Genomic DNA, 21,464 nt, shown 5'->3' with positions numbered 1-21,464 from the left:
CAGGGAGGGGAGGGTTGGGTTTTATATTCCACTGCCAAACTCTAGGGCTGGGATATGCCTTAATCCTGAGGTTCCAAATACCCAAAGTACAGGGAAGAGCTGGTTGGCAACAAGACTCGAGATAGATTTTTTAATCCCTTGAATAGGTAAACCTGAGCTTACTTTGCATCTTTTAAAACCCCAAAACCAAAATTCCCCTTTCTTGGTAGGAAAGAAAAGAATGAAATGGCATAGGGAGATTTAAAAGAAACACAAAGAATCAAGTCGGAATAGATCTTATAAATGTTAGGTTGATTTATGAAAGCTGCTCTGGGCAGTTAACAGTTTGTTTACAATGAGGAGTTATCTAACTCTGAACATACTGTACATGGCAATTAGAAGTCGTCATGGCAAGAGAAAACCACAGCAGGCCTGCAGCAGCCAACATGAAAACAGCCAGAAACAGTAAGGAAAATGTAGGGAGGAAGGCGGGGCTTGCTTTTTATTACGTAAAAGGAAGAAATAACTCCTCAGGAATCTTCACAAAGGAAAGGAGCATCTCATGCTCAGAACAGACAGCAGGATACAAAGTTATAAGTGTTTTGATGCCAGGGAGGTCCCCCCCCCATCTCCTCAAAGAGCAGAGATGGGAAGGTGACAGGTGAAGCAAACAAGCGACCTTTGTAAAAGACTCAGAAACCTTACAAATAGGATTAAAGTCTAAACTTCTGTTTTGCTTTTAAAAAATGTTTAATATTATCAAAAGGCCTGCTTTAGTGACATGCTAGTCCCACCAGAAAGTAATCCCAATAACCCGTCAGGAACATGCTCAAGTTGACCAGCCAACTCTTATTTCTAAACTTCTGTGTGTATGTGTGTGTCTTTTAAATTGAAGCCACGGGGCTCAGGTGATTGCTCCTTCCACAAGGTGCTTCCTTCGGTTACCTAAGTGGTGTCCACCCGCTCCCAAGAGTGGCCAGGGCACAGAAGCCCTGCAGTGACGGTGAGGGAACAACAGACAGCCCTAGATAGCCAACTTATTCAAGCATGCCTCCCTCACCCCCACTCAAAAGGAGATCCTTATTTCTAACCAGACTATTCACCTCAAATTTTGGACCCCAGTGACCAGAATGTTTTTCCTACTTTAGGAAAACAAAACAAAACAAAAAAAACACACATATCTGCACACCCATATATATAATTTTTTTTGTTTTTACATTTAAATATAAAAATACTATTCTGCTTTGTGTTATAAATGGAGGACACCAAGCAGTAAGAACTTTTTCTTCTAAGGTAGGTCAATCCATCCTTCTGCTGAGCTTGTCTTCAGGTGAGGGCATATAGCCCCAGGTAAGGGAAATGCTGTACCAGGAGGAGAGGGGCATTTTCCTGCCTGGTTCTCTCCTAAATCTCACTTTTAATAGAAAGCTGCTTATAACTTTATAACAAAGTGGAACTTCCCACCAAGAGAAGAAATCCTAACCTAACCCCAGAGTAAGTAACCCTCCCCCCACCCCAGCACTCAGCTACCTCGAAGAAAAAGCCCTCCCCCTCCCTTCACAAATACTATGCTCTGTCCGGATAGCTACGCCTATTGGACAAACACACCTGATTAAATGGAAACAGTGGTTATGTCTCCCCACCCCCTCCCCACTAATGTACTAGACAGTTTCAGTGACAGGGAAAAAAGGGGGGGGGGATGTAAAAAGATTAAGAACTTGACCCCTCTTATCCTGGTCAAAGAAAGCAAGAGATGTTAACTGGGCATGAGGAATAAAAAAAAGACCTTGATATTCTGCCCTTTGAGTTATAGCTATTAGGACAGTCAAGAGAGGGGCAAACACGGAGGCAGGATGGAGAACTAGGAGGGGTTTGATGGCTGCAAGTCTAGTCCACTTAGTTTTTGTACTGGAAGGGTTCATCGCCAGTTTCGTTGAGAAGACATGTGCGGATGAGGGCTTCTGTCACCGAAAAGGGGTCACAGTTGGCAGAGGGGCGACGGTCTTCAAAGTAACCCTTCTTCTCCTGGCCGACAGTCCGGGGAATGCGGATGCTAGCACTTCGGTTGGCCACACCAGCAGAAAAGTCGTTGATGTTGGAGGTTTCGTGGAATCCGGTTAGGCGCCGGGCATTATCCAGGCCCCCTTTGGGGTCGTAGGCTCGGATGTGGTACTGGTGCCGCTTGCTCAGTTTCTCGATGGACTCCTCAATGTACCTGAAGGAAACAGACAAGATGGGAGTCCAACCTGGCACCAGGAAATCTGCCCTTCAAGGGCAAGGGAAGAAGTATGGATCTAAGAACAGAGGGACTCCTCTATCAAAGACTGTTTCCAATTCAAAATCTGTGATCTCCACAAATCAAATGTTCCATGAGGCTAGCAACTCTTGACGTGTTACCTGTGTGTCCCACCCAGTGCTTCAGAATGGTGGTGGACACTCAGTTGATGGTACTTATTGAACGAAAATACCCTAATCAAAGACTTTACCCCACCCATAAGCACTATATTCATTCACATGCTTGTTTTGTTTCTACTTTATATTGAAGATTTTCAAACACACTAAGTCCTCTTTTCCCAATCACAATCTTTGAATTCTATTCCTAGGATATTTTGGGGTACTCTTCAAATAGGAACAAAACAATAGGACTGGGAGACAATTTTTGAAGCCAAGTGCTAAAAGCTAAGGCATAAGCCAACAATTCTGGCTTACTTGGACCCAATACCTCAAACCCTGTGGCAAAGAAAACAAGATGGCTCTCTCAGAAGGCACTCACTTCAGACCATTCTCCTCTCGCATGGCCTTGGTGCTGAAGTTGGTGTGGCAGCCGGCACCATTCCAATTCCCAGGAATGGGCTTAGGATCAAAGGTTGCTATCACTCCAAAGTCTTCACATACACGATGCAAGATGAAACGGGCCACCCAGAGATGATCTCCCATGTCGATTCCTTCACAGGGTCCTATCTGGAATTCCCACTAGAAAGAACAAGGCTGGCTTTTAAAAGAAAGCCAACTGCTTCCCCCAATTCAGAAGCTCCAAAGCCTCTTTTCTCACCTCTATTCCAACCCACGTAAGATTCTGGTTAACAAGGGGCACCAGCAAACTCCCCACTTGTCCACAGGTCCTCTAGATGAATGAGCCACTTACCTGGGCAGGCATGACCTCAGCATTTGTCCCAGCAATCTTGATGCCAGCGTATAAGCAGGCCCGGTAGTGAGCTTCCACGATGTCCCTGCCATAGGCTTTGTCTGCTCCCACACCACAGTAGTATGGACCTGGAGAGGCATTAAGATGAAATGTCAAGAGACAAGAAAACCAAGAAATCGCTTTCCACAAGTCAGAAATCAGAAAGCTCTCAACACTTGCTCTTTGCATCACTATGCCTGCCTTCACCTGGGGGTGGGTTGTGGCATCCTCTTGGCCATAACCTCAGTGGAGCCAAAGGGTTTCCCTCCATGTTAATGTTGAAATATCCATGTCTGGATTTGGGTAATAGGAGGTCTCTTTACAGTATTAATTCAGCCAGCCTCAGGGATGGATACTCCCACAGCTTTTCTGATCCATAAGAGTCACTCCCAGTTCTGGGGAGAGGGAATTTCCCTGGCAATTAAGCAAGTAGGGAACAGGAGGTTCATCTCTCACCAAGGGGACTTACCTTGGGGCCCAGGGAAGCCATTGGAAGGCCAACCAAAAGGGTGCCCATCTGTGCCCATCAGAGTATATTCCTGCTCCATTCCAAACCAGGGGTGCTGATTGCTCACCATGTCCATTATCCGTTTACAGGTATGCCTTAAATTGGTCTCTAGAAAAAAAGAGTCAATGTGCCATTAGAGACATATGGACAAACACGCTGAATCCTGGTCGTAATGGAAAAAGGTCTTCAGATTCCATAAAGTTCAAGTGTAAACTATAAGCTGAACTGATGAAGAGTAAACCTTTTTTTGTGTCCCATCAACCCAAGTGGGGAAAATGGGAGAAGCAGTAATCATACATCTGTATGTAGGGATACTGCTGGGTCACAAACAATCACATGACAGTAGATGCAGAACAGAGCAAATATGCACCTTATCTGCATGCTGGCCGCCTCCCAAGTACCACATGTCAGGCACTTCAAACTCTCTATTCACAAGACAGCTGCTTTTAGTTGTCAGACTTATTCCTAGTTTCTCAAGCATTTAGAGCCAAACTTACAATTTTCATTGAGAGAATCATTTGTCTGTTAGGGGCCTCACATTCTAGGTGAGAAAGTTAAGGGAGAAGTTGGCTAGCACAAAAATAAAATATTAAAATGAGATGAGCTCACCTGGAAACAATTTCTAAGCTAGAAAAGAACTTTAAAACAAGTAAACATATGGGCGCCTGGGTGGCTTAGTAGGTTAAGTGTCCAATTCTCGATTTTTGGCTCAGGTCATGATCTCATGGTTTGCAAGATAGAGCTCTGCATTGGGCTCCACAATGGGCGTGAAGCCTGCTTGAGATTCTCTCCCCCCTTATCCCCCACTCTCTCATGCATTCACTCTCTCCCAAAATAAATAAACATTAAAGAAGGTAAGTAAATATAGACTTATCAGCTTTACTACATCCCAAGAACCATTTCAAGACCTCTACCTTATGGAAAACCCACAACCACATCTTCCTAGCCACCCTGGGGTGGGTATGAGAAGCCTCCAACTTTTATGAAGGAGAAAATGCAGCTCAGCTCTGAGACATCAGGGCAAGTAGCAGAGCTGGGAAAGCTATGGTTACCTGGGCTTCAGAGCTCATGCCCTTTACCACAACATGGTACACTGCCTCTCACAACAAAGGCAGTTAAGGTCCAGGCACTACTAGAACTTGCTGCAAGCACAGCGGGAGACCTAACAGTGGTGGGACTTCAGCTGAGTTTAAAAAGATGAATGGCTGAGAATCGAGATCAATGGCCACATCAGGCAAAAACCAAAAACCAGTTACAGTGACCCTTGAGGCACATGTATGTTACCAGTGAACCTAGGCAGGAGATGGATTTTTCCCCCACTTTAAAATCAGGGAAAGTAGGAGGATAAATATCTTGATAAGGCTTACAGCCAGTAAGTGACAGATCCAGAATTCAAACCCAACATTGTGACTTCAGAATCCAGGTTTTTCAAATCTACAGGTAGGCAGGAGGGCTGTGTCATGGGGGAATTCTACCGGAAAACAGATTTAAAGGAATTCACTGTTGTTCTATAAAACAAATAGGGGAGACCGTGGGAGGATGGGCCACATACCCTCTTTGAATGAGGAAGTTCGGGGTGGAGATGTATGTCCAATTGGCCAGACTCCTGGAACAGTTCTGAGATTATCTAGTGTTCCCAGTACCAATTCTGGAATACCCTGTCCTTCCCCTTTACAACACTCATGGACTGGGGATGAACATCCATACCTATACTATACATACCTGCAGGCTTTCGGTTGTACTTGAAGACTTCACAGAACACCAGCTTGTTGGGGTCCTTGCGGAAAGGGTCCCGAAACATGGCAGCAGGGACAAGATACATGTCACTGTTGGAGCCTTCAGACTGAAATGTACTAGAGCCATCAAAATTCCACTCAGGCAACTCTGGGGTAAAAAGAGAAGGGACAATTAAGTTACAAATGCATGGCTTTTTGGATAAGAGTACAGCCCCTCATTGACCTTTCTATCTCTAAAGCTACTCTTTTCCCCAGGAACTCAGTGATGCATTAATATGCAAACTCTATTGATAGATAACTGCACAGTACTTTAATGTCCTTCCCGTGTGAGTTCTAAGTTAACACCACCGCATCACTTCCTCAAGAAAAACAACAGTTACAAAAACAACCTAAGAATGACTTATCTTGACTAAGTAGTCTACTGGACAATAAGGAGACGAATTGAAATATTTTGGGGGCGTCTGGGTGGTGCAGTTGGTTAAGCGTCCGACTCTTGGTTTTAGCTCAGGTCATGACCTCATGGTTCATGGGTTGGAGCCCTGAGTGGGGCTCTGCACTGACAGCGCAGAGCTTGCGTGAGATTCTGTCTTCCTCTCTGCCCACCTCTCAAAAATAAACATTGAACTATTGTGACATTTTAGTTATTATTTAAAAAACTGGAATAGGAGAAACAAGGTTCTGATTCACCCACCAGGCCACTGTATTGCTTCTTTAAATCTTCTCCCCACTGAGTCTATGGACTGTTCTAGCTCCGTATGTCCTTATTTTATAGATGAGGAAATGGACAACAGGATAACTTACTCAAGAATACTCCCATTATCATTTCCCCACTAGGTTTTTTTTTTAATGTTTATTTTTATTTTTGACAGAGAGAGAGAGAGAGAGAGAGCGCGCGCGCGCATGAGTGGGAGAGGGGTAGAGAGAGAGGGAGACACAGAATCCGAAGCAGGCTCCAGGCTCTGAGCTGCCAGCACAGAGCCCGACGCAGGGCTCGAACTCACATTCCAAGATCATGACCTGAGCTGAAGTTGGCCGCTCAACCGACTGAGCCATCCAGGCGCCCCTCTCCACTAGGTTTTTTAAAAAAAATTCTTGTGTTTTATTTTTACGAGAGAGATAGAGTGCAAGTGGGGGGGGGGGGGCAGAAAGAAAGGGGGAGACACAATCTGAAGCAGGCTCCAGGCTCTGTGCAGTCAGCACAGAGCCTGACATGGGGCCTGAACTCAGGTACCGCGAGGTCATGACCTGAGTCCAAAGTCAGACGCTAAACCAACTGAGCCACCCAGGCGCCCCTCCCCACTACGTTTTAAAGGCTGGTTTCTTCATCTCTCAGGTTGACTACAAGTTCTCTGAAGGCACAGAGAGCAGACTCTCTCACCTTGTACCCCCAGTGCTTGTCTAATACCTGCCACATAGCAGACGCACAATATATACTTTATTTTATGGTCATGCATTCATTCCTGTGTGAATATTATCAAAAGAGTAAACCATTCTAAAAGTAGGCAAGAGGTGGTATTTTTTCTCCGGTCCTTTTCTAGAAAGAGGGCTATGGCTTGCTCTATACTGAAAAATGAAGGACACAACTCTTATTTAATAAATAGCTCAGAGTGTGATAAACAATCAGGTGATTTAGGCAATCAGGTGATTTAGGAATTTCCAAAAGTGGCATCAACTAAAAACAAATGAATGGCTAGTCCTATTTAGAAACCACTTTACAGAGTTTGCTTTGCATCTAGAACCTCACTGATAAGGAATACACAACAGTATTCAAAGAGTTCGTAAAGCAGATGGCATAGTCAGGTTAGAGCGGTGGTTTTCAAATCAGGTTCTTGGGGACGCCTTAGAGCCAACTAAGTAGGGATGCCCAAGACAGCAAAGTCTCCAGCCCCCCTGGTGCCCCAACGAGACTTTTAATCTTTTTTCTTCAATATACTGGCTTACACGTGAGCTTCTATTTCAATAAAGAAGTCCATTGTTGCTATGCTTTGAGGCAGAGTAGGAGCTTAAAGTCGACAGAATGAAGTCTGAAAAACCCTGCCTTAGAAAAGCTTCACAAACAGAATAATAAAGTAGCCAAATCTGGAGGCTTGGTTTCAGTCTGTTCCCACCCCCGCCCAACCTGGTTCCCAGTCTGCTCAGTCTCTCACCTTCTATACACTTGGGTTCACTGTCCAAGGTCCGGGTCTTGCAGCGCAGGCCTTCTCCAGTACCATCAATCCAAATGTACATAGCTTGGACTTTCTCGCCCTGAGGCAGGGACATGTACACCTGCTTGATGCCTTTGTTCAAGTGGGAACTCGCAGAGGTGGCCATGGTGGAAGCTGTTCTGCAGAGAAAAACCAGCAAAACCAAAATTAAGATCCTTGGCAGGAAGGACTCAATAGGGACAATCAAATCACAAAGTGATTAGAAGGTAGGAAGGTTGCCTCCTCCCTTTGGAAGGAACACTCTTAAAGGTACATTTTATTCATTCCGCTTTCAGCGGGATTTAAGTTTTGATAGTAGACAAAAATCTCCTTACAGGCTTCCTCAAGCTAGAATCTACATTTGTGAGGACTAAGCTTAATTTCCTCAGGGTAGCTAAGGTAGAGGGAAGTCCTTTATTTTTTTATACTAAGACACTGGGTGGGAGGTAACCCAAAAAACAAAACCACGCAAGGTTTCTTGGGCAGTCTTGCCTTTTCTTTGCATCCTAGCCAGCATCTCAAAAAAACCCTTTTTGGAAATTCCTCCACTTTTCCACAAGGCACCCCACACATTGATATGGTAGGAAGAAACAAGGGGCGGAGGGCTAGCTGGAAGATTTAAAAGGCTGGGGGACTTCCGAAAAGCAGCACAGTTATTGCAATCCCCCAATCCCCAAAACATCAAAAGAGCTGATCTGTTGGATTCTAAGATGCACACTGCCATCATTTCCATAGGTCTTCTCATTTAGGAAGGTAGGTTTAAGTTTGCCAATGACCTTCTCAGATTCCACCAGGAACTTTTCAAGTAATGAGGAAATTCCCACTTGGGTAACAAAAAGAACCGGGTTCTTAAAAGCTGAGGCCTGCTAAATCTGCAAGCCACTGCCACAAAACCTCTGAAAGAAGAGAAAGCCAACACAGGAGGAAATGTTGTACCCCTCCCTCCCAGCTCAGTGGCCCACAGTGGCTGGAAAGGGAACATATTGTTCTCCAACGACTTGGGCAACTTTCTGAAGTACAGTGGCTAAGTTTCTATGGGCAACCGTCCATGTTTGCCCAGCTGAAAACAGAACTGCCTCTCCAAGAGCCTCACCCCTTCCCTTGGGGAAGAGCAGAACCTCCTCTTGTCTGGTCTCCTGTATTGGAGAACCTTTGCATACCTCCTCCAGAGGTCCAGGTCGGTCACACACCTCCCCCACCCCTTCCCCACCCCCACTCCAGCCTTTGAAGGCCAGAAGAAACAATACTTGATCCCTTCAGCTCCCACTAAAAGCTACAACCCAGGCTCTGGCCTTCCTCCCCAACCTGCTACACCCCCAACATCAAGTCACACTTTCTCCCTTTAAGCCTCAGTTCCAGATTTCCCGCTCTTTTCGATGAGACGAATTAGATGCCAACATTTTAGTCTACTGTCATAGACTGGTGCTGCTGTGGTGCTGAGTTTACATGCTTGGGGGGTAAAGATGGGATTCTGCACTTTCTAGTGGTTTCTGCAGCTGTCGCCGGTTCCGGGGTCCTCCTCCCTGTCTCTTCACTCACCCCAGCCACAGAAGGGCAATCGGATCGTTGGGGTTGCCCTCTTTGGCCCTTCTCCTTTTGGAATGGCGGTCTCGCCTCTCCTGGTTCACCAGCTCTCGCTGGTCCATGCACTGGAGCTTTCTGGGTGAGGGAGACGGAGAAGCGGTCGGGGAGCGATCGGTATCGCACCGGGACGAGCAGGAATACGAAGGATGTTGGGTCACGGTCCTAATCTTGACTCGTGATTTCTCTCCCGAGTTCATGGAGTAGCTGACGAAGCCAAAGCAGTTGGAGGGGGACTCCAAGGACCGCAACTCCAGGTCGTCTTCATCTTCGTTGTTTGAGGTCTTCGCGGATTTGCGGGTGGGGGGGGATCCCCGCTTCCCGCCCCCGGGGCAGTTGGGATAATCCACTTTGAGAGCAGCCCTTTCCCACTTTAATGTCCCAGAAGTCGGCGCCCCGCCCCTCGGGCCCCCGACCGGATCTCAGGACCTAGTCCCGGGGGCCATATCCCTCCGAGGGCCGAGGCTGGCGGGGTGTGGGGGAGTCGGGGGAGGACAGCGCACCGCCCCTACCTCTGCCCGGCCGGGCCTCTCCACCGGCCACGCCGCGGCCCGGACTCCCCATTGTTCAGTCACAGTGCAGGGCCCTCAGGACTAGCGACGCTCACCGCCACTCGCCTCAAGGTAGGCGTCTAAAGATCCTCAAGACCACGACGGTCCCCCGAGACCCGCCACCGCGGAGCAGAGAGCGAGGTTCCCGCGAGGCTACCCGGCCACTCCATCCACGGCGCACACAACACGGAGCGCCGGGCCCGGGCAGTGGCTCCACCGTACGCCTCGCCTAGCGACCTCCAGGGGCGGCGCTTTGGGCCGCAAGCAGCGAAAGAAAGATCAAAACAACTCCCCGCCCTCCTCCCAGCCAGGCGACCTGCGCGCCCCACAAACGCCAGCCCAGAGCCGCCGGGAGCCGCGGGCGGCGAAAGCACGCGGAGGGCGCAGGGGTAGAGGCGCACCGTAAGGGCTGGAGGAGGAAGGGGCCGCTCCGAGCCCCAGGGCCGGAGGAAGAAGGCGGGGAGGGAGGGGGGGGGGGTGTCGGGCGACTCCGGGGGCTCGGAGGACGGCGCGCACCACTTCGAGTCCCCGGGCCGGCGGCGCGCTTACCTGGGCTGCGAGCAGGCGTCAGGGCGGGCGGGCCGCGAGAGCGAGGTGCGGCGAGAAGAGGAGGCCCGGTGTGCAGCCTAGACGGCGCGCTCTTCTCCCATTCTCGGCTCTGCCAGGCTGCCTGCAGCCCCGCTCCCTTTATCGGCGGCCCGGACCGCCCCCGGCGCCCTGATTGGCTCCCAGCGGCCGGGAGCCGGGGCGGATCGGCTGATGCACGCCCGGGCCCCGCTGCCATTGGGCGAGCGGCCGAGCGGGCGCCGCCGGGGTGGGGGCGCGAGGACCAGGAAAGAAAGAAAGGGAAAGCGCCGTGGGGGGAGGGGGTGCGCGGGGGGAGGGGAGCAGAGGAAGGGTTGGCCCGCGGCGCGCGGACGGGCGAGTTCCTGCCAGGAAGGACCCCGCCTGGCCCGGCTGCCGCTCTCCTCCGCGGGCGGTCCCCGCAGCCCCCACCCCCGGGCCCGAGCGAGGCGCCCAGTGGATCTCCCGGCCTCCGCCCCTGCAGCCTTCAGGTTGGATAGTTTTGTGCGGGAGGCCTGTGTTTTTCGAGGTCGTGCCGCAGACCCCACGGCTCCCTGGGGACATTCCGACCCCCCCCCCCCCCCCGCCCCCAGGAACGTAATTTTGCCTTTTGTTGTTACAGAACCCCCAGCCCTCCCTTCTCCGCGCCGCGCGCGTCCGAGGGGGCGGCCCGCCCTCGCGGTGGGACTGGGACGCCAATGGCAGTCGGCGGTCTCACGTCTGTAATCAACGTGCTGAGCCTGCCATTCCCTAGAGAGGATCCTGGCGGGCCTAGCAATGGTCAGGAGACCTGTCAGATTCCGCCTGCCACTCCTGAGACCAGTCTCTCAGCGACTCTCTGGGCCCAGGTTTCCTCATCTGCAAATAAAGCGATTCAAGAGAGCACCTTTAGAGCTGCCCACCTGATTTGAAATTCTGTGCGCAAGCTGTTCCCCCAAGGGAGGGCGGCTGAAAGAAAAGGGAGGTCTTCTGGAGCCTCCTTTGAAGCCCAGGGTATGTCAACATTTTAGAATTTTTTATATAATGCTTTGTTTTTGTTTTTCAAGTAAGTTCTTGTGCCTTTTTTTTTTTTTTACTTTATTTATTTATTTAGAGAGAGCACAAGCGGGGGAGGAACAGTGAGAGAGAGAATCCCAAGCAGGCTCTGCACTGTCAGCACAGAGCCCCATGTGGGGGCTGGAACTCACAAACCCTGAGGTCATGACCTGAGCTGAAGTCAAGTGTTGATGGCTTAACAGACTAAACTATGCAGTTGCCCCTTGTGCCTTCTTTTTCATCTGGAAAATGAGTGGGGACCCCTTCCTTCTCTCAGTTTTTCTGTGATGGTTGAGAAAATAGGTATGTGAATACAATATTGAAACGGATGCTTGTTTCAACACAACACACATATGATATTTTCATTGCTACCAGTGCTCCTTACTTGACTTCTTTATTTTTATTGCCTGAAATTCACCACCTGATGGTGTCTCACTTTTATAGCATCTTTTCAGGAGTCCCAATATTTGAGACTTTGAGATTTTTCTGTGTAAAGACTGAGAAGTTAGGCTTCAGTGCCTTTGGAAGAGGAAGGGAAGAAGTTTGTTCTTGTGGTTATATTTTGTACCACAAATTTGGAAAAGAAATGTTGCCTGTGACCACACACACACACACACATAACTTGGCTTCTTTGGTCAACATCCTTCCATCCCAGAGTGTGTCTGACACTGTAATGCATTTAAATGACAGATGCAGCTTTCATCTCCAATGGGATTTTGTTATATTTCAGACAGGTGACATTCTGCACTGGGTAAGGTGTCTTGCAAATGTGATGGATTCCATCTTAAGTTTCAGTGCGTGTTGAAGCATTAGGTATGGTGGTTCAAGGCTGGGCTTCAGGTCATACAAACAGGTTCAAATCTGGGCTTTACTTCTTACCCACTTTGTGTTAGCTTTCTTAGCCACATGAAATCACAGTTTTCTTGCCTACAAAATAGGGAGATCAGCCACCTTGTAAGGATTAATTCTGATAGCATATACACTATATGCATAGAGTAAACTTAAAAAACAGTAATTGTAATTATTATAGATCAAGGTAATTCAAAGAGATTGGATTATTTTTTTCCCCCATTAAGTACAACTTTCTAACTCAGTCTCAAGGTTAAATGGTTGAGGAGGGAGAGAGGAAAGGTGATGTTTTTATTTTAAAAGATGTTAATTTTCAGATGCCAAACTGCCTAAGCATAAACCAGAGCCTCTAGGCTCATCACCACCAGCATCTGAGATGCATATAGTAGGAAGAGAATGCAGTTTTTAAAACTTATGGTATTATGTTTTGCTATGTGAGTACCTGCTTCATTTGCTAGGTATCTTCACCTCCTTGAGCAATGCATTCATCTTTCTATCCCCCAATGGTGTCCCGAGTGAGTGTTCAATAAATGATGTTTGTTGATCACACAGAAATGACAGCGGCACCATCAAGGGAACATGTGCTTTGAGCTGCTTTTCCAAGAATGGAAATGGATTTGCTTTGATCCATTCATGTGACCAGAGGCATACTTTGTGAAGGTTAGAAACGTAATACATGACCACTGAGTCTTTCAGGAGGGAACAAGAGGCCTTGTCCTTGGTCAGCCCCATACTTACTTAAACCAACCCAATTAGGGCTCAAAGGAGTCCAAGGACTGATCAGGGAAGCTTAAAAGAGTACGAGGGAAGAAAAAGCAGATGAAGTTAACTGGTTCACCCCCAGAAACCCAGACTGTACTTTTAAAGAAGTTAAAAGTAGGACTGTCTGTTCCAAACTGAAGTTTGACTTTGTTCTGTCTGCTGCCCTTTGTTCTCCCCCCTTCTTTTCTAAATTGCCACTCGCCCCCATTTCCCACCCTCTCCATAAAAAGGGCATTAGAATGCTTGAACCCGTGAACTACTGCATCTCTTGGTACACCCAGTATCAAAGCCAACTGCGGGTTCTATTACCTGTGCTTTGAAGTCTGGTTTTTCTCTCTTAGTGTAGGGTAGTTGCATCCACCAGGTAAGTGGAGTGGGAGAGCAGTATTACAGGTAAAAATTGTTCCTTCCAAATCTGCAGAGCAGGCAGGGGACTGAAAGCATTTCTTCAGTGTTGTTCTCTAACCTTCAGTAAAGGCTTTGTCTTGGGTGGGCTTTACCTGTGAGTTCTTCTCTCAATTTCTTTCTCTCTCTTCCAAAGGACCCGTTTTCACTCTGCAAGTTGTAAAATTCTCCATCTAGTGATCTGGAAGTGCTTTCCCAGGGCCTGTGTGGTTGTTTTGCACTCATTACAGACAAGATTTGGTGTAGGGCTCAAACATAATCAAACCTTCAGCCGTAACAGGCAGTTTGGGAAATGGAGTTTTCCCTATATAGACATTAGTTTTCCCTAATAGACATTCAACAAAACTCTTAGCTCAGGCTAAAGAAAAATAGCCGAGACCCAGGCTTGAGGAACACCCTGGAAACCTAACCCAGAATTATAAATTCCTTTATTATCATTATTTTTTAAATAAACACCAGTTCTTTCCAAAAGAATAGACTATAATATAATCTTAAAACCAAAATAAAACAAGAACAAAAGAAACAGCCTTGGAAGTTGATGTCATTACTCTTAAACCAAATTTTGGGGAGAAGCTACAGTTGGCCAAGCTTTCCAGTTTCACCTACATAATGAAAGAAGGAAGGACTAGGTTTTACCTCAATTCAGTACCAAACACTGAACATAGAGGAATTGTTCTTTATGTCCTTTCTGATTGTTTGATATTCTTAAGCTCCGGATAGGAAACTAGAAGTTCAGGTCTCAGCTCTTTGTTTTTTAGCCTAATAGGCGTTTTGTTGAAGGCCCCTCAAAATCATTTGAATATAGGGAACACCCCCATTTCCCAAATTGCGTGTTCTGGCTGAAGTTTGGGTGTGTTTGAGCCTTATCCTAAATCTTGAGTCAAATAGGAAACTGGGGAGCTGGGAAGAATGAAGTTCATCATAGCTAACAACATGGAAAATAAGCCTTGCTGAGAAAACTGAAGCTGTGCAATTCTAGAACTAGTCTACACATCATGCTACAAGATGAGGAGGCTGAGGGAGGCCGCTATCACATGTAGTCACTTGCTGAGGTCACCTTAGGGCAGCCTAATGCATTTCACAGGTGTGACTCCCTTGAGAGCCTTTTATGTTTCTCCTCCAGTGTCCTCAGGTCTCGGCTGGTGCATTCTGGGGCCGCCACCACCATCACAATGCTGCCATCCCTCTTGTCCCCATTAAGGAAAGGACTCAGTGAGGGGACCGACCAGTTTACCTCTGAATCCTACATTGTGGCTCACCCAGTGCCTTCCGTGTATATGGTGGACATTCAATATATTCTTTGTGAGTAACTAGATGACCAGGAAAAAAAAATGCTTTATGTCAGGTTCTCTTTAAAGGAATCTTTGGAGATAATTTTTCATATTTAGTAATCTGTCGCAGTTGCATTATTTTGTGAATCTGAAATTTTCATAGATAAATCTTGTTCCTTATTCCCAGTATATGTATGGATCTCTCTCTGTTCTCTGGATTGATTTAAACAGTTGTGAAGCTTAATTTTAAAAGCCTAGGAAATTTAGCATTGTGGTAAAAAAAAAAAAAAAAATTTGCTCGGACCAGAGTGTGTCCTTTAGTTGGTACCCTTCCCAGAGATATCCTCAACTGGATCCACAGTCCTGTCTCCCTCACCTCTAACCCATTAGTTGATTGGAATCCCTGTTTACTTCACATTCATATGCCAAATTTTAATGGGAAACAAACAACCCTGAGATATGTTCTCTGGATGCTTGGGCAATACTTAGACTTAGTTCTGTTTTTCCTGACCTCCTCCCCCCCACCCCCCCTTCTTTTAAATCAGTTCTGAGAAGACTTGTTTACCAGGTTGGAGAGCCAGAGGCTTGGCTGGGGCGGTGTGATCGTAGCGCCCTCTGGTGTAATTTTTGAGAATTACAAATATCTTCCCCAAGCTTAAGAGTGGGTGGGAATTTTTTTCCTGACTGGCCTTCAAGGGGAGAGCCTCTGTGTTATATCTCAAATACAGTAAATTAATAACATGCACGTTTATTACCTACAGTGGATATTTAAGAGATACTATGTTGGGAGTATCAACTGATTACCAGACATTTGTTTATTATAAAATTAGGCTTCAAATGACTAGAAAAGAGCAGCTTAACAGTGTTTTGTGCTTTTTCATCATCTCCCACCAGTGTGTGGAAGAGGTAAAGACAAAGTCCCCCAAGAAGGGTAATGGAAAAGGGTGTAGCGCCCAAGAGTTAAGGGGAAAATGGCGAGGATCAGAAAACGTGGTTACAAACAAATCTTATCCTCAGCCCTCACTCAGATCTGAGCCCAGAAATTTAAGACCCAGCCAGAAGTTGAGAGTTGGCCAGACTCTCACTCAAAGGGGAGGCTGGGGTGGGGGTATTGGGTGGTGGACAGAAAGTCTGACAGAGACACGCACTGTAGGGGGCGTCTAGGGTATGTACATGCGCCACTTTGTTCTAGCTGGGCCTTCTGGGTGGCCATTTTTCCTTCCTCCCTCCCTCCCTCCCTCCCTTTTTTTCTTTCTTATTTTTGAAAACAATGTCAATATGGGGCGCCTGGGTGGCTCAGTTGATTAAATGCCCGGCTTCAGCTTGGGTCATGATCTCACTGCTCATGAGTTCGAGCCCCACGTCGGGCTCTGTGCTGACAGCTCAGAGCCTGGAGCCTGCTTCAGATTCTGTGTCTCCCTCTCTCCCTGCCCCTCCCCTGCTCACACTCTGTCTCTCTCTCTTTCAAAAATAAATAAACATTAAAAAAAAACCAAAAAATAAAACAATTTCAATTTGAGGATCATTTCCTTCACCATTGCCATTAGCAGAGTCACTGTGGCCCAGAGGACACAGTCACTGGCTAGAGTCAAACATACCTGCACTCAAATTCCTGTCTTGCCTTGTACCAGCTATAAGATGGGTAAATCAACCTGCTGAGTCTCAGTTTTCTGGAAGTTCCTTACGGATTAAAAAGCACTAACAGAGTAAACAATTCAGAAATAGGTTAGTGGATTTTATTTCCCCAAGAATGAGGAAGAGAGTGGGGTCATGACTAAGGAGATGATTCAGGTGTTAGTACTGTTGGTGTTTCCCCAAGGTTCACAGAACCTTGAGCCTGACCTGAAACACATTTAGAAGCAACAGGGGTAGGCAGAGATTCTGGAAGCAAACAAACCTTTATTAAGCATTACCTACACTACATTTTTGCCACATACATAGGAAATTATGTAACTTGGATACAGCAAAGTCCTTACCCTTTGGGAGTCTATGCTTTAGGTGTTGAGGAAAAACCTCCCCAAAAACCCAAGTATATGACCCAAGGACACGATCTAGGAAACTATATGCGTGAAGGTGGTGATAGTGAAATAGGTAAGCTTTGGTTGGAATAGGAGTAGTAAAATATGAAGTTGGAAAAGCACTGAGCATTTGAATTCTATGTTTGAAGTCTGCACATTTGAAATATTGCTATGTTAAAGCATTAATAAAGTCTCGCTTTATGAATTTGGATTTGAAATGAAAGCAATGCTTAAAAACGGGAGGGGGGTATAAAATAATAATTTCAACACGTATAAATTAATTATAAATTGTTTATATTACTTCCACATGGCAGTGCAACTTTAGTGAGCAAACTGAAGTACTCACTTTTATCAGGATAAGACTTGAATGATTCCAGTTTTGAATTGCGACAAATCATTATACTTTCAGGTAAAAGGCAATCACTTGTGCCTAGAGAAGTAGCTGGTGACGGCATGACTGCTAGACTCTGCTCTCCTCCCTTTGAAGGCCTCCCTTCTATCGTATCCTCTGCCCCTCATGGCTTTTACACTTTCCTACTCCCCTGGTGCCTCTCTACCACCCCACCAATCCCATCAGCATCTCTTTCTCAGGTTCCTCTCTCCTCGTCTCCTCAGCAACTAGAAGATCAAGGGCAGGAGATGTACCAGCAGATGGAGACCAACTGCTCTCCTTCATGGCCATTACCTTCACTGGGGACCGAAAAGGGTACATTGCACGTGTCTGAGAGAACACACAAGGGAAAAGATGAGTGGACAATGGGCCAGGCATTCTAGGCCCTGTCTCAGGGAGAGCTCTTTGAAAGGAGAGGAGCCTGGTCATCTTTCTCTGACTGTTCCACTTCCCGCAGCAATTTGTAGAGGGGTCCTGTAGTGCCCTTGTGATGTGGAGCTTCTTTGGATTCCATCAGCTTCAAGCTGGGACAGTAACAATGATGCCAAAAGGAAGAGATTCCATAGATTCCCAGCAGACACAAAGCATTGATCATCACATGCCAACAGAAGAAGGTGGTGATAAACATGATGTCACTGATGTCATCATCCTGCCATGGGTAGCCAGTGACTGGTCTGTACAGAATAAAGCCCCCCTGTATCAGCCAGGAGCCCATCGTCAGAAACAGAAAAGTCTCAATCAGCAAGAGGTGAAATGTGTCAGGAGTCCACAGCTCTATGGTCAACACCAGCATCAACAGGAACACCACCACGATGAGCAGATAATGAATCTGAAGCTCTATCCCGGTTGAGTCCTGGCCGTGTGACATCAACAGCAGCAGGAGCACATAGAAGGTCAGGACCAGGGTACCTTTCTCTAGGACCACACACCTCTGAGGTAGCAAGTTCTTGCTCATGACATCTACACAGCCATTGAGGGTGAAGAGGATGAACATAGTGAGGTGCTGCCACTCTTTGGGGTACAGAAATCTTGGTGGAAGTTCTCTGTTCATTAGTATCAACCCTCCTTTAATGCAGCTGATCTCATAAGCTATCAAAATGGAGCCAGCCAACATCTTCAGCAAACCTCCATAAGATATTTTCCATAGCCGGGCCCATCTTGTCTTATTCCTAGGATGGCATGAAGGATCCAGTAGCGAGTCTTTGAATATCATAGCTTTGGAGACTACTATTGCCTGACACAGTCCATATGAGATTAGAAACAGCCCTGGGTACACATGACCAATAAAGGTTCCCATTGAGCTACAGATCTGTCTAATGAAGGAGAGAAGAGCAAATTTTGGGCAAGTCCACAACTTCTGGGACTACTTCAAGGTCTGGGCTTTGGAAAGAATTGCCTTCCACCAACTTTTATCATCCCACCCCACCCACTGCTCCCACACAGAGGAAATGTTTCTTGAAACAAGCCTACATATTTGGTGGAGTAAAGCCTCATTGTTCCATTCCATTCTGGAACATTGAGAACTGACTTATGCCAAAGAAGAATACTTGTGAATGTAATTTTAGAGACTCCTCTCTATGGCCCTTGATGTGCTTCTGTTCACACCTGTCCCTTTCTCCCATGGCTTCCCTCCCCTTGTGTTGCCCAGCACTCAGACAAGGAGAGGAGCATGGGATGGGGGTGGGGGTTGTTGCTCTGGTATCCTGAGGAAGCCTGGACACTCACAAACCCTACAGTATTCTTCAGTTGTTCTCAGACGTAACTTCGGTCCAACTGTAAGGTTTCCTTTCTAGACACATGTATTTATAATAGACATTTGGATATGTGACCATATAATATACACCTAGTTTCTGCTTGGGTTTTCTGTTCTCTTATAGACACATTCTAAAGATCACCAAGAAAGCTTCCTTCACCACCACCTCCTCTTCAGATCTCCATTCATGCCCACACCCCTACTTCAACATCTCAACTGGCCGATAAATGGATCTGAAAAGCTGTCTTTTGGTATTGATTTTCAGGGATTGTGGTGGTTTTGTAGTGTGTCATCCTAACTATGCTTAAGCCATATTTTCCGGAATTTCCTTGTTTATAGACATTTCCAGGATGGGTTGGCTACAGGAGAGGTTTACATGAGAAGGTGGAAGTGAAACTTCAACCTAAACATGCTCTGAAGGCATAGAGTGCCAGGCGCCACTGCCATGTTACTCATGTGTTCTGTTACTGATGCCCGTCTCCTTGGCATGGGCAGCAGCCAGGCCTATAGCTCCCTCAGCTTGTCTTCATGTCAAGGGCACCAGCTTCTTCTGCAGGTCACTTGCCGTTGAAGTATGGGGTGGTGAGAGGCACACATGGGCTCAATTTTGTTCTCATCTGTTTTGGTTTGTCCTTGATATTCCCTAACTTCATGCAATATACTTTTCCTGACTGCTGCCATATTGACCTGAAATGACCTTAGGCCTCATCACATAGCAGAAAGGCCACAGCCTTCTGTAGACTTCTTTTACAAATGTATAAGGTCTAATATCCATAAGAAAACCATATTTCATACCCTTTGCTCCCTTGATTCATTCTTAACTGATACAAGGGATTAAGGTGTAATTCTTCAGATGCAGATACTGATGAGTGCGTGACTCCAGTGAATTGGTGTTGGTCGTTTGTATTTCAGTGCAAATTAGCCCATCAGCTTCATTTATCTGTTACTCCACTAGTGTCTAATGCACCTCACAAGACAGAGTATAGGAACTGGGTAATAGGGAGCTGAGTATAAGGCAGAGAGGATGGTGCAGAGAAAGGTACAGGGAATGTGAGGCATGCCCTAGGTCCACACATGGAGTTGGGTTTATTGCAGGAGGTATTGAAATAGGAATTTTTTGGAGTGTGGCAATTGTGCTAAGTGGGGGGAGGAAGTCCATCACTCAGCATGAACCATGCTGACATCACAGTCTTCTGCCATCAATCCTCAGAGTACAAGCATAGTCGTGGGGAAGAGAGGCAGCACCTGTATGCCGACAGCACCTCTAGAAGAGAGGAGGTGAATTTACACCCGGGTCATAGCACTGCCTCTGAGCCCTCACCCCCATCCAAATACCTACTCTTTCTCAAGTGCACTTAATTCCAGAAAAATTAAATCTCTCTCTCTGCCCTTGAAGATGGCAATAATTCAGATTGCTTCTTACTATTGAGAGATTTGGCAGGACTAAGATTTGAGTGTAAAGGCAAGTTGGAAAAATGAAGCTTAATTCTGTTTTATTAAGGGATTTGCTTATTTTAAAATTTATTTTTAGGCATATTTTTCAATTCATGTATAGTCATGTCAGAAAAATCAGGTAAATATATAAGCAAAGGAACAACCTTAAAAATCATCTTTAATCCTATAATCTGGAAGTGACCATTGCCACCAATGAGGTTTAGAAATACAGTTTTAAGAAGGAAGCCTAAGGAAGTGGAAAATGCATCGACTGGAAGTCATAAATCTGGGTTCTAATTCCAGTTCTCTCTTCATTTGCTGTATGTCATACCTCTTATGTGAAAAAAAAATTGAATTTTGAACTGAGCTTTCTACTGATGTGGAAATAAAAGAGCATGCCTGTTGTCACACAGAGTGAGCCTGTTTATCTCCTGTTTCTTTCTTTCTTTTGGTGAATTAACAAAACGCTTGGAGAGAATGGTAGAGCTCAGTGCTCAGAGGGAGGAGAGTCAAAGGGAAAAGCTGCATGACACATCTGAGGTGAGTAAGGGAGGAGAGGACCCCAGGGATTCTCTTTGGTTTTTGGATTTGCTCTGGGCAGAAACACAGGGTTCATCACTCCCCTAAGTAATAGGAGGACTGGCTGGGGTGTGCATGGTCCACAGGCCCCAGGGAACTGCATTCAGTCACTTTTAATTTTGCTTCTCATACTTCAAGGCTGTGTTCCAAATGAAGTAGGGGCAGCAGAGTTCAGGCCAGGTCCCACACTCATCTTCCCAGTTGTTTCTGGCAGCCGTGAGCCAGGTGCCAGTGGTCAGAGGAGAAGGGAGATTAACAGCACTGACCCATCAGCAATGCGAGGTTGAAAGTGGCACATATGAGGACAAGTAGCCCCCATTAAGGTCCCGTCTGGAATGCTCAGCACCCCCCCCCCCCCCCCGACCTTGGCCAGGCACCAGCACTACATTTTGTTCATTAAAACATGGACATCCTGATCTCAGACTTTGAAGATAGGAATCACCTGTCCCAAACAAGACCCTGCCCACGACTAGCCGAGAAGGAAGCCAAAGGTGGTGAATGATTAGCAGAACTGGCAGACAGCTCCAGAGTCTGTGGACAATGAGTACCTGGACAGCTGTCTCATTAGGGAAACTTTGCTTGACCACAGGAGCCCACAGAGTTCCTTCATGTCCTGGTTGCTTTACATTGAGACTCCCCTCAGACCTACCTTACCCCCCTCCCCACATTCTAGTGGGT

General features: G+C 46.6%; 2 protein-coding genes across 4 annotated transcripts; both read right to left on the bottom strand.

Annotated features, from left to right (window-relative positions):
- Positions 1-270: 270 nt before the first annotated feature.
- Positions 271-10,414, bottom strand: GLUL (glutamate-ammonia ligase). Of its 3 annotated transcripts, XM_058702077.1 has the most exons (8): positions 10,275-10,388; positions 9,133-9,252; positions 7,555-7,733; positions 5,394-5,555; positions 3,633-3,779; positions 3,125-3,252; positions 2,753-2,952; positions 271-2,194 (listed from the first exon to the last, which is right to left on the bottom strand). In XM_058702077.1, exons 2-8 carry the CDS (start codon positions 9,237-9,239, stop codon positions 1,876-1,878), a joined length of 1,242 nt encoding a protein of 413 aa, XP_058558060.1. In that variant the 5' UTR covers positions 9,240-9,252; positions 10,275-10,388; the 3' UTR covers positions 271-1,875. The 3 variants fall into 3 exon arrangements, with proteins under 3 accessions (XP_058558060.1, XP_058558061.1, XP_058558059.1); XM_058702078.1 differs by lacking the exon at positions 9,133-9,252 and having other exon boundaries at positions 10,275-10,414; XM_058702076.1 differs by lacking the exon at positions 9,133-9,252 and having other exon boundaries at positions 7,555-7,728; positions 10,275-10,399.
- A 6,997-nt stretch (positions 10,415-17,411) lies between these two features.
- Positions 17,412-18,317, bottom strand: LOC131496480 (transmembrane epididymal protein 1-like). Its single transcript, XM_058702079.1, has one exon. It carries the CDS (start codon positions 18,315-18,317, stop codon positions 17,412-17,414), a length of 906 nt encoding a protein of 301 aa, XP_058558062.1.
- Positions 18,318-21,464: the final 3,147 nt, after the last annotated feature.

The sequence above is a fragment of the Neofelis nebulosa genome, chromosome 15, assembly GCF_028018385.1.
Source record: "Neofelis nebulosa isolate mNeoNeb1 chromosome 15, mNeoNeb1.pri, whole genome shotgun sequence".
Classification (NCBI taxonomy): Eukaryota; Metazoa; Chordata; class Mammalia; order Carnivora; family Felidae; genus Neofelis; species Neofelis nebulosa.
The sequence above is the reverse complement of the archived record's forward strand: the minus strand, read 5'-3'. Positions and strand labels throughout refer to the sequence as shown.